Here is an 18989-nt window from a genome sequence, read left to right as displayed (position 1 = left end):
TGAACTGAGATCCTGCCACTGCACTCCAGCCTGGTGACAGAGCGAGCTGTCTCAAAAATAAAAAAAAAAAGTTCTGAAATCAGAAGAAATCTAGAATTGGACATATTTTCATTCCACCAGAAGTATGTCAAGAGGAGTCAGAAACCTCTCTTGTGATCTCTGTCACCATTCAAGCCACCTTCCTGGGCACCAGGGCCCGGCACTGGATGGGACCGTGTCAGCAGGAGAGGGACAGAGGGAGGGATTGGAAGTGTCCCAACATAGACTTGCCAGGACTCACAAAGTAGTTATTTAGTGGCTTCCTTGATATTCAGATGAAATGCTCTCCACTGTCATGCCAAACAGGCAAAGTCTGGATTAAATTAATCTTCAGAATTTGTTGAATTGTATTAGTGTTGTGTGTGTGTGTGTGTGTGTGTGTGTGTGTGTGTGTGTGTTTTGAGACAGAGTCTCGCACTGTCGCCCAGGCTGGAGTGCAGCGGCACAATCTTGGCTCACTGCAATCTCCACCTCCCGTGTTCAAGCAATTCTCCTGCCTCAGCCTCCTGAGTAGCTGGGACTACAGGTGCCTGCCACTATGCTCGGCGAATTTTTTTGTATTTTTAGTAGAGATGAGGTTTCACCATATTGGCCAGGCTGGTCTCGAACTCTTTACCTTGTGATCCGCCCACCTTGGCCTCCCAAAGTGCTGGGATTACAGGCGGGAGCCACGTACCTAGCTTTTTTTTTTTTTTCTTTTTGAGATGGGGTCTTGCTCTATTACCCAGGCTGGAGGGTAGTGGCGTGATCTCCGCTCACTGCAACCTCCACCTTCTGGGTTCAAGTGATTCTCCTGCCTCTGCTTCCCAAGTAGCTGGTATTACAGGTGCCTGCCATCACGCCTGGCTAATTTTTTTAATTTTTAGTAGAAACGGGTTTTGCCACGTTGACCAGACTGGTCTCGAACTCTTGACCTCAGGTGATGCGCCCGCCTCAGCCTCCCAAAGTGTTGGGATTACAGGTGTGAGCCACTGTGCCCAGCCTGTTTTGTGTTTTTGTTTTGAGACAGAGTCTTGCTCTGTCACCTAGGCTGGAATGCAGTGGAATGATCTTTGTTCACTGCAACCTCCGCCTCTAGGGTTCAAGCGATTCTCCTGTCTAAGCCTCCCAAGTAACTGGGATTACAGGCTTGTGACACCATGCCTGGCTAATTTTTTTTTTTTTTTTGTATCTTTAGTGGAGATGGGGTTTCACCATGTTGGCCATGCTGGTCTCCAATTCCTGACCTCAGGTGATTTGCCTGCCTCAGCTTCTCAAAGTGCTGGGATTACAGGGGTTAGCCACTGGGCCCGGCCTGCATTAGTTTTCAAATTGTTACTGTAATTTTTCTAGTAATAGGATTCTAACCTCTATCCCCATACTTTTCAGTTTATTTCAAGGTATTTTCCCTGGGGCATTTCTAAGGATTCTTAAATTGAGATCTGATTTCTTATTTTGTTCCCACGCTGAAAAACAAAATATGACAGTAGTGCTAAATAAAGCAATTTTGGGGGAGAAATAGTAATAGGGAAGGGTCAAATTTATGTGCCGTTGCATAAAATATAGCTACTAGCAAAATAGAATATTTTATTCACAACCTGAGTGCAATACAAATACAGCCTTTTCTGTTTGTTTCAGACAAGTTTACATGTATTGGAGACCAGACCAGAAGCCCTTCTGAATTAAGGTAATTTTGATATATTTGATCCTCATCGGTTTTAGAAAGACAATATATAAATTTCTTCAGAGTTTGTTTTTATAAATAGCTGGTGGGTTGGTGTTTTAAAGAGACAGTGTTTTGCCATGTTGCTCAGACTGGATTCTAACTCCTGGGGTCAAGGGGTTCTCTCACCTCAGCCTCCTGAGTAGGTGAGGCTATAGACATATGCCAGCATGCCTGGTCAATACCCTGGTTTTTGTTACAGTTTTTTTCTATCTTTTTTAAGCCAAAGTTGGTTTTCAAAACAATTTGATCCTCAAAAAAAGCTTCCATTTAGTGTCCCAGTGATGAGGATTTACCTTCTGAATGAGAGCGATACATTGCTAGCTTTTTTCGTTAGAAAGCAGGAGAGCCCTTTTTTCAAATCAAATCTTAGTTGAAATACCAATATATGGCTGGGCGCGGTGTCGGACGCCTGTAATCCCAGCACTTTGGGAGGTCAAGTCAGGTGGATCACGAGGTCAGGAGATCGAGACCATCCTGGCTAACACGGTGAAACCCTGTCTCTACTAAAAATACAAAAAATTAGCTGGGCGTGGTGGCAGGCGCCTGTAGTCCCAGCTACTCTGGAGGCTGAGTCAGGAGAATGACGTGAACCCAGGAGGCGGAGCTTGCAGTGAGCCGAGATTGCGCCACTGCACTCCAGCCTGTGGGACAGAGCGAGACTCCGTCTCAAAAAAAAAAAAAAAAAGAAAAAAGTAAGGTGAACATGATTCAGGAAAAACAACAAAACAAAACAAAAAATCCTTTTTGTTTGTATAAAGTGGGAATAATGAAGCCATGTTCGTAGTTAGTGAGCCTGGGTGAGGGTACACATTTTCTTTGTGTTATTCTTGCAACTCTTTGAAGTTTGGAATAATATTAAATTAAAAAGCAAAATTAAATTGAATAACAATTAGGGGCTGGAACAATTGGATATTCTTTTTTTTCTTTTGAGACAGAGTCTTGCCCTGTTGCCCAGACTGAAGTGCAGTGGCGCAGTCTCAGCTCTCTGCAACCTCCCTCTCCCAGGTTCAAGCCATTCTCCTGTCTCAGCCTCCCAAGTAGCTGGGATTACAGGCGCTCACCACCATGCCCAGCTAATTTTTGTATTTTTAATAGAGACGGGGTTTCACCATGTTGGTCAGGCTGGTCTTGAACTCCTGACCTCAGGTGATCCACCCGCCTTGGCCTCCCAAAGCTGTGGGATTACAGGCGTGAGCCACCACGCCCGGTTATTCAATTGGATATTCTTATGCAAAAGGAGAACTTGACATCATGTACAGAAATTAACTCAGTCCAGGCAAGGTGGCTCACCTGTAATCCCAGCATTTTGGGAGGCCAAGGTGGGCAGATCACCAGGTCTGGAGATCGAGACCATCCTGGCCAACATGATGAAACCCTGTCTGTCCTAAAATACAAAAAAAAAAAAAAAATTAGCCACGTGTCGTGGCACACCCCTGTAGTCCAGCTACTCAGGAGGCTGAGGCAGGGGAATCGCTTGAACCCAGTAGGCAGAGGTTGCAGTGAGCTGAGATTGCGCCATTTTACTCCAGCCTGGCGACCGAGTGAGACTCCATGTCAAAAAAAAAAAAAAAAAGGCCGGGCGTGGTGGCTCACGCCTGTAGTCCCAGCACTTTGGGAGGCCAAGGCAGGCAGATCACGAGGTCAAGAGATCGAGACCATCCTGGCTAACACGGTGAAACTCCGTCTCTACTAAAAATACAAAAAATTAGCCGGGCGTGGTGACAGGCACCTCAAGTCCCAGCTACTGGGGAGGCCGAGGCAGGAGAATGCCGTGAACCTGGGAGGCGGAGCTTGCAGTGAGCCAGGATCACGCCACTGCACTCCAGCCTGGGTGACAGGGCGAGACTCTGTCTGAAAAAAAAAAAAAAAAAAAAAAAAAAAATTAACTCAATGGATCATATACCTAAATATAAAACCTAAAATTAGAAAAAATGAGATTTTGAATTAAGCAAACAGTTTTTAGATGTGAGATCAAAGATACAATGCATAAAAGAAAACATTTATAAATTGAATTTGTTCAAAATTTAAAACTTCTGCTCCTTAGAAAACAGAACGAAAGACAAACCATAGTCTGGCAGAAAATACTAGCAAATGTGTTTTAGATGACTTGTATCCAGAATAGGTAAAGAACTCTCAAAACTCAATTTTGGCTGGGTACTATGGCTCACACCTGTAATCTCAGCACTTTGGGAGGAGGATTGCTTGAAGCCAGTCGTTCGATACCATCCTGGGCAATAAAGTGAGACCTGTCTCTTCAAAAAAAAAAAAAAAAAAAAAAAAACACAAAAACTTAGCAGCTGGGCGTGGTGGCTCACACCTGTAATCCCAGCACTTTGGGAGGCCCAGGCAGGCAGATAGATCACCTGAGGTTGGGAGTTCGAGAACAACCTGGCTGACATGGCGAAACCCCATCTCTACTAAAAATACAAAAATTAGCTAGGTGTAGTGGTTTATGCCTATAATCCCGGCCACTTGGGAGACTGAGGCACGAGAATCACTTGAACCTGGGAGGTGGAGGTTGCAGTGAGTCCAGGTTATGCAACTGCACTCCAGCCTGGGTGATAAAGCGAGACTCTGTCTCCGAAAAAAAAAAAAATTTAGCCAGGCATCGTGTTGTGTGTCTGTAGCACCAGCTACTTGGGAGGCTGAGGTGGGAGGATCACTTGAGCTCGGGATGTTCAGGCTACAGTGAGTCATGATCACACCACTGTAGTCCAGCCTGGACAACAGAGCGAGACCCTGTGTCAAAAAAAAAACAAAAAGCAATATTGAGAAAACAGGTAACCCAATAAAAAAGAGGCAAGTGACTTGAACAGACACTTTACCAGAAAATGTATAGACAGCAATTAAGTACCTCAAAAGTTTAGCCATCAGCGAGATGCAGATTAAAACCACAGCCAAAGCCCCCATTTGAATGGCTGTGATACCCAACGTTGTTGGGGTGTGAGGAGCTGGGACTCTCCACATTGCTGATAGGATGTTGGGAATATGACCCAGCATAACCATTTTGAAAAGAGTTTTTTTTTTGTTTGTTTTCTGCGTTTGTTTTTTTGAAATACGGTCTCACTCTGTCTCTTAGGCTGAAGTACAATGGTGTGATCATAGCTCACTGCATCCGTGACCTCCTGGGCTCAAGTGATCTCTGGCCTCAGCTTCCTAAGTAGTTGGGACTATAGGCATGCACTACCACGCCTGGCTAATCTTTTTTTTTTTTTTCTTTTTTTAATTCTTGTAGAGACGGGGGTCTCAGTATGTTGCCCAGGCTGGTCTTCAATTCGTGGGCTCAAGTGATCCTCCTGCCTTGCCTCGGAAAGTGCTCAGATTATAGTCATGCGTCACTGCACCTGGCCTGGCATTTTCTTGGAATGTTCAACACACACCTGTAGTACGATCCAGCCATTCCACTCCAGGAGTCTGCCCAAGAGAAGTGAAAGCAGATGTTCTCATAAAGACTTGCACATGTAACAACATGCACAGATTTCAAAGTATCACACCTATTTGATTAACTCCACTGTTAAAACTGGTTGCCACTGCTACCCATATTTTTTATTTCTGCAAAAGGGCCTACTTCACTGACTGGATGGAAAGTGTGGCAGGTGAGGCAGGAGGTAGTTTTCTGGCCATTACTTAAAATTTTTTCAGGGCAACAGTTTTATACCTGCTTTCATAGCAAGTCATATTTAGTAAGCATTTACTGTGTCAGTCATGGTTCTAAGGGCCTTGCATGGATTCTGATGGAATTGTCATAGCATGAGCTGTGGGGACTATTACTGTCCCCACTTTCAGACAAAAAAATGTAGGCAGAGAGAAGTTAGGAAACCTACTGGAGGCCACCTGGTGAGAAGAGATAGAGTCTGGGTTAGAACCTGGGGCTTCCAACTTTCCTGCCATGAAGCGTCACTCTGCTTCCAGCCAGGGCTGTCATACATCATTGGTTCTGCTTAAGTGGGCTGGACCTGCAAATGCCAATAAAAACACAGAAGTTTTTCTAGGAACAGAATTCTAACCCCCACCGCCAATTTGCTGTTGGGAAAGCAAATAGTATTCATTGTAGTTTGCAGTAGTAAATGTAAAAACAAAGATTATTTTTATATACTGGAGTGCAGATGGCATGGCACACAGCAGTCTTTCCCCAAACCTGAGGATTTCCAGGCCCCTCATAAAAGGTGCTTGGAGGCCGGATGCAGTGGCTCACGCCTGTAATCCCAGCACTTTGGGAGGCCGAGGCAGGCGGATCATGAGGTCAGGAAATCAAGACCATCCTGGCTAACATGGTGAAACCCCGTCTCTAATAAAAATATAAAAAATTAGCAGGGCGTAGTGGCAGGCGCCTGTAGTTCCAGCTACTCGGGAGGCTGAGGCAGGAGAATGGCGTGAACCCAGGAGGCGGAGCTTGCAGTGAGCCGAGATCACGCCACTGCACTCCAGCCTGGGCGACAGAGCGAGACTCCATCTCAAAAAAAAAAAAAAAAAAAAGGTGCTTGGAGTTTAGCCTCCTCTGTTGTGTGCGCTGCATGATTGTCAGTTTCCCACCACCTTTCCCTGGTAGATCTGCCTTCTGGATGGATGCCATTCATTTCATGAGACTCCATCAGTTACATGTAAAGTTTGGCTTTGAAATGATCAAAGTGGGACTTCCTGTTTGGCCTCAACACGTTTGAAGATGTGTATCTATTGAATGATTTCCAATTGTCCTAGTATGTGCTAGATTTTGTGCTCCACCCTAAAAGCAAAAAGAGGCCATAGGCTAACAGGGTTAGAAAAGGGAGAGCAAAATGGGAGATCAGATGTTTTTTGTGATGCATGAGAAATAATAAGGCTTTGGGAGAGTCAGTAGCCACTTGCTGGGATTTCAGAGTTCCAAGGGTCGGAGGTAAGCTCTTAGCAGCTGTGCCTCACTGGCTCACCCCTGGCTGTTAGACCCCCTCCCTGGAGAATCGCCTTCTGAGGGCTTTGTGACCGCACACCATAGTTCCTGCTATTCCCCCAGTTGCCAGCGTCTGGTGGGTGAGTGAGCTCACTTGTGACTGGGATATGAAGGAGATGATTCTAGGGAGTCTCTTAACTTAGTCCAGAAATCCTCCCTCCATTGCTTGCTTTCTCTCCTTTTTCCCTTGAAGTTTATTTGTTAAAGACAGACTAACCGACCTGCCTGGTCGTCTGTCCTGGAGTGTTTCCCAGGTCACTGTGTAGCACCATTGCCTCTGTGGGGTCATTGAACATGTTTGCCTGTCTTCTAGTTCTAGAGCTTTGGTCACATTCACTTTTTTGTTAAGATTACTTTATAGGCACAGGCAAAATCCTAAAAGTAAGATTTTTAAAATTGTTACCATTGCAAAAAATAGCACCTCAAACAAGAGCAGTTGTGTTATTTTTGCCCATCTGCCTGCTGCTCAAATGTTGGCCCATTAGCAAGGTCATGTCTAACAGCCATGCAAAGCAGCATCCTCCCTGCCCTCTCTGGCACACTTCACCCGTTCAGTGCCGGTGTACGCTCCCAGCCTCTGTAACTCCACGTGGTTTACCTGTTAGTCATCTGTCTCCCTCAAACTAGAATCCAGCCTGGTTCATGCTGCTCAGCACCGTGCTGAGGCTCTACAGTGCCTGTCGTGTTGGAGGGAGGGTCCACGCCTGCGTTGCTCTGCAGCTGCGTTAGTGGTCGTGTCCTTTATCAGTTGTGGTGGTGCCCTGTTCCCTTTATTCCTCACAGTATTGTTAGGAGCGGTGCGTAAGGGAAGCAGGGCCTGAGGACTTTCCGTTGCCCTTTGAATTCTCACAGTCTTAATTTTGGGAGATTGACCTGGACTTGGGAATGAAAGAAAAATGGAAAAGTGAGTGAAATTGGTTTAAATTCCCCATGCAAACTCCTCTCTCTCAAAATGCTGCTTTGTCTTGGAGGTGAGCTGTGATGCTTGTGTGGTTGGTCAAGTTAGCAAATTTCCTGCCCCTGTGTAAGACACTGGGGCCTCACTGGGGCCGGTTTGGACTTCGGAAGTTGTCCAGACCATCCAGAGATGCAGCCATCCAGTGCTGCACAGGAGGCTCAGGGGTGTGCAGCTGGCTGGTGACCAAGTGACTCAGGACTGCCCTGTTGCTGCTTGGTGGTGGGACCACATGTGTGCACTTTGGTGACCATGGTGCCTGTTGTCCTTGAGATTGTTAGTCAAAGGTACACATCATAGTTTAATCACTGTAAGACTGTCAGAGCACTTTCAGATTGGTTGTCTGATTTAATTTTCATTTTAGCCCTGTGATGTAGATAACACCATTCCCATTTTGAATTAAGCAGAACAGAGTAAAAAACAATTTAGTGAAAGCATTATTCTTTGTATGTTGCAGAACCAGAACTTGAAATTATTTTTCAATATCTATACCCTATTTTGTCATTGGCAAACTTGCAGCCTGAATGTCGTTACCGGTGACTGTGTAATATGGGGTCCTGAGGGCACCGCTGAGGTGCCCCTCCTAGACTCTCAGAGGTCTGGATGAGAGGCCTGGGCTGCTGCATTGCCATGAAGGGTGGAGGCACTACACGGAGCACATTGCCTTGCAAATATGAAATATTCTGACTTTAAAAATCATGCTAACACTTGACTCACAAAGATGTTCTAAAGTAGGGGCAGATCCCTTCACCTACTTGCTTTTAAGTTATTTAAATCTCTCTGAAAAGGATTTCCAAAACTGAAATTCTAAATAAAAGCCAATGGCAGATATGGGTCATCAGGAAGAATAGACATGAGACCTCAGCAGACCCTGTCTTAGTGGATTAGACGGGCAAGTTCTTGGAGTCAGCACAGCCAGAGCTTAGCCGTGACATTGGCACTGGAGGAGAGGAGCCCAGGCCAGGTAAACCTGATGGTGGGTGTTCTAGAAGGTTTTTGTGGACTAAGGATAGTGAAGAGAAAAACAAAAGCAATTAAATGTAAGTAAGACTTTTAAAATTTACATTTATTTTTTAATTTTCAAAGGAAGCTGCATCAATACTAAGTTTAGTAGAAAAACATGACTAATAATTATAACAAAAATGCTATTAGTCTTTTTAACTATCTTTCTTTAAAGTGAATATATTTTTCTTTCTTTTTTTTTGAGACAAGGTCTCACTCCATTTGCCCAGGCTGGAGTGTAGTGGAGCAGTCACGGCTCACTGTAGCCTCAGTTTCCCAGGCTCAGGTGGATTCTCCCACTTCAGCCTCCCAAGTAGCTGGACTACAGGCGTGTGCCACTGCACCAGCTAATTTTTTGCATTTTTAGTAGAGACCAGGTTTTTGCCATGTTGTTGCCCAGCCTGGTCTTGAAGTCCTGGGCTCAAGCCATCTTCCAGCCTCAGCCTCCCAAAGTGCTGGGACTATAGGCATGAGCCACCATGCCCACACCTATTTTAATTATAATAAAGCAGCTAAAATTACTACATGTGACTGGGTGCGTGTAATCCCAGCACTTTGGGAGGCCAAGGCAGGCAGATCACTTGAGGTCAGGAGTTCAAGACCAGCCTGGCCAACATGACGAAACCCTGTCTCTACTAAAAATACAAAAAATTAGCCAGGTGTGGTGGTGCATGCCTGTAATCCCAGCTACTTGGGAAGCTGAGGAAGGAGAATCGCTTGAACTCAGGAGGTGGAGGTTGCAGTGAGCCGAGATCGAGCCATTGCACTCCAGCCTGGGCCTCAGAGCTAGACTCAGTCTCAAATAAAATAAAATAACTATATGCAAATTTATAGTTTTTCACTTAGTATATACTAAGCGTTTTCCCAAATTATTACTGTCTTCATTATTGTTCTTAGCGATATGTTACAGTTCTTCCAGTAACTATTTAGAGACAGGATCTTGCTCTGTTGCCCAGATTGGAGTGCAGTGGTGCTATCATAGCTCACTGCAGCCTTGAACTCCTGGGCTCAAGTGATCCTCCCACCTCAGCCTCCCAAGTAGGTAGAACTACAAGCACGTTCCACCATACCCAGCTAATTGTATCAAGTAATTTTTTTTTTTTTTTGAGATAGAGCCTCATTCTGTCACCCAGGCTGGAGTGCAGTGGCACGATCTCCACTCACTGCAGCCTCCGCCTCCCGGGTTCAAGCCGTTCTCCCATCTCAGCCTCCTGAGTATCTGGGATTACAGGCACGCATCACCACATCTGGCTAATTTTTGTATTTTTTGGTAGAAATGGGGTTTCACCATGTTGGCCAGGCTGGTCTTGAACTCCTAACCTCAGGTGATCCACCTGCCTCAGCCTCTCAAAGTGCTGGGATTATAGGCTTGAGCCATTGCACCTGGCTGCATCAAGTAACTTTAAAAAGTTAACTTTAGGCTGGGTGTGGTGGCTCACGCATTAGGTTAGAGTCAGAGCTTTGGGAGGCCTAGGCAGGAGGATCCCTTGAAGCCAAGAGTTTGAGACCAGCCCGGGCAACATAGCAAGGCCTCGTCTCTACCAAAAATTTCAAAAATAGCTGGGTGTGATGGGTGGAGTCTGCTTGTAGTCCTGGCTACTCTGGAGGCTAAGGTAGAAGGATGGCTCGAACTGCAGTGAGCTATGATCATGCCGCTCACTCTACCCTGGGCAACAGTGTGAGAATCTCACAGAGATTTTTTTTAAAATGTAACATTAAGGCTGGGTGTGGTGGCTCACTCTTGTAATCCCAGCACTTTGGGAGGCCGAGGCGGGTGGATCACGAGGTGAGGAGATCGAGACCACGGTGAAACCCTGTCTCTACTACAAATATAAAAAATTAGCCGGGCGTGGTGGCGGGCGCCTGTAGTCCCAGCTACTCGGAGAGGCTGAGGCAGGAGAATGGCGTGAACCCGGGAGGCGGAGCTTGCAGTGAGCTGAGATCACACCAGTGCACTCCAGCCTGGGCAACAGAGCGATACTCTGTCTCAAAAAAAAAAAAAAATTGTTTTATTGAAACTGAAAAGTATAAAGAAAAATATTTTTCTTTGTTCTAGGACCCCAGATTAGCCTCTGTTAACTTTGTGTGTGTGTGTGTGTGTGTGTGTGTGTGTGTGTGTGTGTGTGTGTGTGTGTTGGTGTGTAGGGGGGTTAGTAAGCAAACTATATTTGAAGAATAATGAGAAGAGTAAAAGCTGATAACCGGTTTCTCTGTCTCCAAAAACAACGCCATTAACATCTGGTGTGTCTAGAAAAAAGATGGCAGGCCGGGCGCAGTGGCTCACGCCTGTAATCCCAGCGCTTTGGGAGGCCGAGGTGGGCAGATCACCTGAGGTCAGGAGTTCAAGACCAGCCTGGCCAACATGATGAAACCCCGTCTCTACTAAAAATACAAAAAATTAGCCGGGTGTGGTGGCGCGTGCCTGTAGTCCCACCTACTCGGGAGGCTGAGGCAAAAGAATCGCTGGAACTCGGGAGGTGGAGGTTGCAGTGAGCCAGCACTGTACCACTGCACTCTAGACTCAGCAACAAGAGCAAAACTCCATCTCAAAAAAAAAAAGAAAAAGAAAAAGAAAAAAGGTGGCTTGCCCTGGCATTGGTGTTTGTCCATTTTGTACACACAAAAGCATCATGCTTTGTAACTGTTCGTTCTTGTTTCGTTCACTGTCTTCACGGTAAAGATGAACTAAGAGCCACTGGGAAGGCTGTTTATGGGAACCAGAAGGTTGTTTGCTTCCCTTAAGTTCGCTCTTCCTGGTACCTGGTGCCCTTGCAGCCCATGGGGAATGTGATGGTCATGTTTTCTCGTCTCTCCTGCCTCATCCCATCAGCCGGTTCACTGCTGTGCCTAAACTGCTGCACAGGGTGTCTGTGGTGCGTGTCCACATAACAAAAAGATGGTACTGATCATTGAGTTTATCTCCAAAAATTTTTTTAAATCTGATTTTAGAAAATACATTTTTAGGCCGGGCATGATGGCTCATACCTGTAATCCCAGCATTTGGGAGGCCGAGGCGGGCGGATCACCTGAGGTCAGGAGTTCCTTACCAGCCTGGCCAACGTGGTGAAACCCCGTCTCTACTAAAAATACAAAAACTAGCCAAGCATGGTAGCATGCGCCTGTAATTCCAGCTACTCAGGAGGCCAAGGCAAAAGAATCACTTGAACCTGGGAGGCAGAGGTTGCAGTGAGCAGAGATTGTGTCATTGCACTCCAGCCTGCGCGATAAGAGTGAAACTCCGTCTCAAAAAAGAAAAGAAAAGAAAATATATTTTTATCCTGGAGACCAGAGAATGTAATTAAAAAAAAAAATTGAAATGCCTGACAGTAGATTTCTCTTATCACTTCTATGTGTGGACTGAAGAGGGTCTTATCAGGAAATTTATTTTTATTGCTAATAAAAATAGGAGTGTGTGTGTGTGTATACGTGTGTGTGTACACAGCATTTTGCCATATTGCCCAGGCTGGTTGCAAACTGCTGGGTTCAAGCAGTCCTCCCGACTTGACCTCCTGAAGTGTTGGGATTATAGGCCACCATGCCCAGCCAGGAATACGCCTTTTTAAAAAAAATTGACAAACATAGGTTTTGAGTCTCTTAATTGAAACTCAAGTGTTGGCACAGGACAGTGCTATAATAATTTCTGCTATTAACTATGAAAAAGAAGTCCGTCTGGTTTTTTTCTCTTTGCATGTGACTAAAGATTAAAGTTAGCAAGTTTTGGCATTACTACATAATTTCAGAAAATTTTGTGAGGTCACTAAGTTATATTGAGCTCATTTTAAAGATACTTAGGTTTTTGGTAAATTTGTTTCTCTAGTCTCAAGCAATACAGCTGGGTGATTGTTGTGTACATGTTCTTGTGTAATATGTGAAAAGAACATCTAATTAAAAGCAGTATGTAAGATTTCAGGAGTTATCCCACCTAATGATGGAATTTGGGCCTTTACACCTCCACCCACCACCCTCCAGCCACAAGAAACATCTCTTTTTTTTGAGACAGAGTTTCGCTGTTGTTGCTCAGGCTGGAGTGCAATGGCGAGATCTCAGCTCACTGCAACCTCCACCTCCCAGGTTCAAGCGATTCTCCTGCCTCAGCCTCCCGAGTAGCTGGGATTACAGGCACGCACCACCACACCCGGCTAATTTTTGTATTTTTAGTAGAGGTGGGGTTGCACCATGTTAACCACGCTGGTCTCAAACTCCTGAGCTCAGGTGATCCGTTGTCCGCAGCCTCCCAAAGCGTCAGCCACCGCCCCCAGCCGGAACATCATTTTTGAAGCATCTCAGAATATGCGTTTCTCTTTCCCCAGATCCCAGGAGTTTGTTGTTTTTAGTCCCATATTATAAAAATTAGCCTTACTTTTTAGTGTTTAAATGATCAGAAACTGTGTGTGTTAACTAAAACAGTTTAATTTGGGGTACTTCATAATATTGTTTTCTTCATGTTGATTTTTGAAGGATTAAAGTAGCTTTACAGACTAAGAACAATTCTCTATTATGCGTGGGGGGTGCTGGTGAAATAAAACTACCCCCAACTGTAAAATTGTGTGCATAATATAATTTGATCATGTGTGAAATACAAGTGAGTAGTGTCAGGGCATACAGAAAGAATGCAAAGCACAAGGCATCCAGACAGCTTCCATTTGAGACGCTACTCATCTTGTCCTGGCACTCTTACCATTTCACACATTAACATTCACAAATTGCAGTCCTAAGATTTATATGTGAAAACCAGGGAAAGAATTAACCAGTCTTACCCCTTAAGAATAAACTGCCCTTGAGGTGTGACCTTGTCCATACCTAATTCCAGTGATGCCCCATGTGTGCAGGGAGGCCTGAGGTATTTTTCCTTAGTGAAGCTTTCCTCATGATTAAAACATCCGTTTCAAATAATGCCTTTAGAAACAACTATTTGGTCAGAAGTCTTTCTGACACTGTGTTGCCGTGCACCCTGCCTCCCCAGAGAGCAGTGGCAGCAGGACGCCTGGTTTGCGTGCTCATGTTATGGGGCATGCCTTGCAGGCCTTTCTTGTTCTGTGGACCGCAGACATCAAGTATCTATACTGTAGGTCATTCGAATTCCTGTATGCACACTAGGAAAGTTTACACTGGAAACTGACAGCTGAGCTGCTTAGGTCGTAGGATAATTTCCCACAGATGGGTTTTAATCTCAAGAAATTAACTGCTATCAATTAGATTTTGTTGTATATTATATTAGCCTTTTGACTTTTACACAAAAGTTATAATGGTAAAATTGATCCTCTGTGTAATTTATGTAGGAAATTGAAGCGCTTGCATAAGCCGTACTTGCATGTGAGAGCTAATTGTAAGGGATTAAAGACATTAGCAACTGTATCCTCAGCTTTGTTATACTTCAGTCATACTTACGATTAACAGCCAAGATCTTGGTCAGAAATGCAGCCTCCATTTATTATATTCTCTTGGGAAAATAAGTCTCTTGTTTAACAAGGTGATTTAGTTTTTACTCTGATTTCAGGAATATTGTCTAACATGAGTAGGGCGAGAAGGCAGGGCGGGCTTGCACTGAGCCTAATTTAGCCTGCACCTATAAGGATCAAGGTGTTGTTTCTGAGCCTGCTGGGATCCCAGGGCTCACTTGGGTGGGAGAGTGGGTTGTCCCTGAGCCAAAAAACTGCTGGACACACCCTGTGTGCTCTTAGGATTGCCGTGCGAGCATCCTGACAGCTTTTGACCAGTAGCGGTTCATGGTTACTGAGATGAGGTGGCTTTGAGATTCTTGGTTGCCAGGTTGCCACTGACCCCATTCCCTGAAGTAACTTCCCCTAGGTCTTCATGCGATAGCTATCCTAAGTGTCAGGTGTTATTTTTTTTATTTTGAGATGGAGTCTCGCTGTCACCCAGGCTGGAATGCAGTGGTGTGATTTTGGCTCACTGCAACCTCTGCCTCCCAGGTTCAAATGATTCTTCTACCTCAGCCTCCCAAGTAGCTGGGATTACAGGCGTGTGCCACCATGCCCAGCTAATTTTTGTATTTTTAGTAGAGACCGGGTTTCACCATGGTGGCCAGGCTGGTCTTGAACTCCTGACCTCAAGTGATCCACCCGCCTTGGCCTCCCAAGTGTTGGGATTACAGGCATGAGCCACCACACCTGGCCTAAATGTCAGTCTTATGTTCTTGGATTTATAGGGAAACCTATATTTGCTTTTATGAAAAATGCTTAACTGATTTTTCATTTTATAACCCACCAGCATATGTTGAGTAGTATTTTAGACATTGTAATATTATGCAAAGCCAGTAAATAATCATAATTATATATTTTATTTACCTGGCCCTACTTAGGCATTTTATAAGTTCTGATGAATGCTGAAGAAAAGTTCTCTGATTTGTAATGAGACCATAGTTCTCAGACTTTCCTTTTTTTTTGAGACGGAGTCTTGCTCTGAAGCCCAGGCTGGAGTGCAGTGGTGCCATCTCGGCTCACTGCAAGCTCCACCTCCTGGGTTCACGCCATTCTCCTGCCTCAGCCTCCCAAGTAGCTGGGACTACAGGCGCCTGCCACCATGCCCAACTAATTTTTTTGTATTTTTAGTAGAGAAGGGGTTTGACCGTGTTAGCCAGGATGGTCTCGATCTCCTGACCTCATGATCTGCCCGCCTCGGCCTCCCAAAGTGCTGGGATTACAGGCTTGAGCCACCGCGCCCGCCTTAAACTTTAAATTTACTTTCTCACCTGCTTCATTAAATTATCCAACAGTTGTTTATTGATTGTGCTTGTCTTTCTGTTTCAGATCTCACATTCTTGGAGGTGGCATTGAAGAGCACTAAGATCAGAAGATGAGTGAGCTTGACCAGTTACGGCAGGAGGCCGAGCAACTTAAGAACCAGATTCGAGTATGTAGTGTGTGTGCTTCGGTTTTATTAATCATTTGAGTTTCAGGTTAGATGTTACTTGTTTTAGGAAAAATGGTTTACAGGATGACTTGTTCTATGTTTTATATTGAAATTGAATCTTAGTTGGCCCAGGATATACTAATTATAGATCTAGATACTTGGCCTAGTACATTGTTTTCAGGATTTTGCTTTCTGTATACAATTTGTTATTTGAATATACACCAGATGTCTCTATAGAATTTATTAGTGTCTTTTGCATTCTTTATCATAACCTTGAAAACTTGTGATACTCTGGGCCACTGATCAGACTGTGATATCTACCTCCCTCCCCTGAATATTGGGACTATTGACAGCAGAAAACTTGCTTAAAAGTAAGAGTATTAACAACAATAAAAAAAGTATTTCAGGTATATCTGGTGTATTTTTTCCTAATTTTGAAAGATCTTCCCTAGCGGTGATGATTGGAATCTACAGCTTCTGATAGAGCTAGATGGAGCAGATATATCTAGATCCAAGATAGAGGCCGGGTGCAGGGGCTCACACCTGGAATCCCAGCAGTTTGGGAGGCCGAGGCAGGTGGATCACCTGAGGTAGGGAGTTCGAGACCAGCCAGGGCAACATAGTGAAACCCCATCTCTACAAAAAATATAAAAATTAGCTGGGTGTGGTGGTGTGTGCCTGTAGTCCCAGCTACTCAGGAGGCTAAGGTCAGAGAATCCCTTGAACCTGGGAGGCAGAGGATTCAGTGAGCCGAGATTGTGCCACCGCACTCCAGCCTGGGCGTCAGAGCGAGACCCTGAAAAATAAAAAAAAAATTGAAGATAAAAACAACCGTGTGTAAATAAACTGCACTGTAAAAAGAATACCTTTCACAGAATTCTAAAACATTAAATTCCAGTCTGTGACTGATATAGGATGTTAAATTGCAGAGTTCATAAACTTTTTTTTGAGAGAGAGTTTCGCTTTGTTGTGCCCAGGCTGGAGTGTAGTGGCGCAATCTCGTCTCACTGCAACCTCTGCCTCCTGGGTTCAAGCAATTCTCTTGCCTGATAACTTTCTGAAAAGGCAAGAGCAGTAGGTCTAAATGGAATTCATTCTGCTCCTGCTACTTTTGTGAAGCAGTACTTCTAGTAAATATTTTATAGAGAAACATTTAATGCAAGTATATGTTTCCTTTCTGAAACTGCTGATGTGAAGAGTAAGAGAAAAAGAGGCAGACTTCTCAGGAAAAACCACGTCTTCAGTGTGTTTTTAGGTTTTGTCTATTTGCTGTAAGAGCTTTCTCTTGCTCTTGTTTGCTCTGTCAAGCTTTAGCTGTTCTTCAGAGTGTCACTGTACAGGAAGCTGATGACATTCAGTACATATCTCAATAACAGTTTATAAGCTGGGCATGGTCGTGCGCGCCTGTAGTCCGAGCTACTCAGGAGGATCACTGGACCCAGGAGGTTGAGGCTGTATAGTGAGCTGTGATCACGCCACTGCACTGCAGGCTAGGTGACAAAGTGACACCTTCTCAAAATACAGTAAAAATAAAAAACAACAGTTTATTTTTCTGACTCCAGTGCAAGGATGAAACCTAATATTTCCTTTTAAATGGCCAATTACATGTTTAGAAAGCCCACCAGGATTTGGAGAAAGAAACACCAACATAATTTTAGGCAACTTGTTCCTGAACTTGAGAAAAAATAATGGAATTCTCTGGGATTTACAGCCAAAGAGAAAACAAAATATCCTCTACTGTAAGAATTTTAAATCTTAACATTTAAAAGATCTTACATAGGTTAATAGGGAAGACTTAGGTTTTTTTAATAGTTTGCTCCGATCAGACTTGTTTAACATGTCCCCTCCCCCAGAATTAATCAAATGTATTCTGAAATATTTAGTTTGATATAAAATTATTCTCTGAAATATCTATTTAAATAAAACCAAAAGGTATTCAAATTTTGCCTGATTTACTTAAGCTTTTGCAGTTCATTTTAAGTCAGCATGGTTGGCCGGGTGCGGTGGCTCATGCCTGTAATCCCAGCACTTTGGGAGGCTGAGGTGGGCGGATCACAAGGTCAGGAGATCGAGACCATCCTGGCTAACACGGTGAAACCCCGTCTCTACTTAAAAAAAAAAAAAAATTAGCTGGGCGTGGTGGTGGGCGCCTGTAGTCCCAGCTACTTGGGAGGCTGAGGCAGGAGAATGGCGTGAACCTGGGAGGCGGAGCTTGCAGTGAGCTGAGATCGCGCCACTGCACTCCAGCCTGGGCAACAGAGTGAGACTCCGTCTCAAAAAAAAAAAAAAGCATGGTTTTTGGCAAGTAAAAAAGAAAAGCAAACTGTTGTTATTTAATAATAATCTAATTGGGTTTTTGCTGGGGGGGGGGGGGTTCAAAACACTCTCAGCTGTTTACCACCTGCTTTTGAGACTATATTTCTTCTTATAGAAATCAGTTTTTTGTTTTGTTTTGTTTTGTTTTTTTTTTGGAGACAGAGTCTCACCCTGTTCCCCAGGCTGGAGTGCAGTGGCACGATCTCAGGTCACTGCAAGCTCCTCCTCCTGGGTTCACACCATTCTCCTGCCTCGGCCTCCCGAGGAGCTGGGACTATAGGCGCCCGCCACCACACCCGGCTAATTTTTTGTACTTTTAGTAGAGATGGGGTTTCACCGTGTTAGCCAGGATGGTCTCGATCTCCTGACCTTGTGATCCGCCCACCTCAGCCTCCCAAAGTGCCGGGATTACAGGCGTGAGCCACCACACCCGGCCTAGAAATCAGAATTTTAAAGTTTACCCTGAAAATGTCTTAAATAGATTTGGCATATTTGAAGAAATTTTTTCTGACAGCTATAAGTTGTTCACAAATAGTGGACTTGGATCTACTTATAGCAGATGGAAAGAGCTTGTTTGGCACAGGTGAAAGACACCCAAATTTAAAAAATTAAGGCCAAAAGGAACTATTGCACCTCCTCCTGAGGTTTGAACCCTGTCATTTTGTGAATTCCCCAGGGCCTTCTTGCACAGGGGGCTCCATCTTGGGCTGGCACAAATGTCACGTGACATTCCCCGCATGCTCTTGTTGCCACAAAAAAATGTAAAAAGAGGTCGGGCGCGGTGGCTCACGCCTGTAATCCCAGCACTTTGGGAGGCCGAGGCATGTGGATCACAAGGTCAGGAGATTGATACCATCCTGGCTAACACGGTGAAACCCTGTCTCTACCAAAAAAAAAAATACAAAAAAAATTAGCCAGGTGTGGTGGTGGTGGGCGCCTGTAGTCCCAACTACTTGGGAGGCTGAGGCAGGGAATGACGGTGAACCTGGGAGGCAGAGCTTGCAGTGAGGCGAGATCACGCCACTGCACACTCCAGCCTGGGAGACAGAGCGAGACTCCGTCTCAAAAAAAAAAAAGTAAAAAGAGAGACGGCCGGGCACCGTGGCTCATGCCGTTAATCCCAGTACTTTGGGACGCCAAGGCAGGAGGACTGCATGAGCCCAAAAGCTTGA

The 18989-nt window shown here is 44.7% G+C and overlaps 1 protein-coding gene across 4 annotated transcripts in view; it reads left to right on the top strand.

Annotated features, from left to right (window-relative positions):
* Positions 1-18989, top strand: part of GNB1 (G protein subunit beta 1) — a 107110-nt gene that overhangs the window by 51063 nt on the left and 37058 nt on the right. For 3 of the 4 annotated variants that reach the window (XM_030805132.1, XM_030805133.1, XM_030805134.1), the window contains exons 2-3: positions 1657-1705; positions 15399-15501. In XM_030805132.1, coding sequence (XP_030660992.1) covers positions 15445-15501 — 57 coding nt within the window. In that variant the 5' untranslated portion in view covers positions 1657-1705; positions 15399-15444. The remainder of the gene's footprint in view (positions 1-1656; positions 1706-15398; positions 15502-18989) is intronic. The other variant, XM_030805135.1, reaches the window with a different exon arrangement.

This window comes from Nomascus leucogenys, chromosome 24 (assembly GCF_006542625.1).
Source record: "Nomascus leucogenys isolate Asia chromosome 24, Asia_NLE_v1, whole genome shotgun sequence".
NCBI classification, from domain to species: domain Eukaryota; kingdom Metazoa; phylum Chordata; class Mammalia; order Primates; family Hylobatidae; genus Nomascus; species Nomascus leucogenys.
The sequence above is the reverse complement of the archived record's forward strand: the minus strand, read 5'-3'. Positions and strand labels throughout refer to the sequence as shown.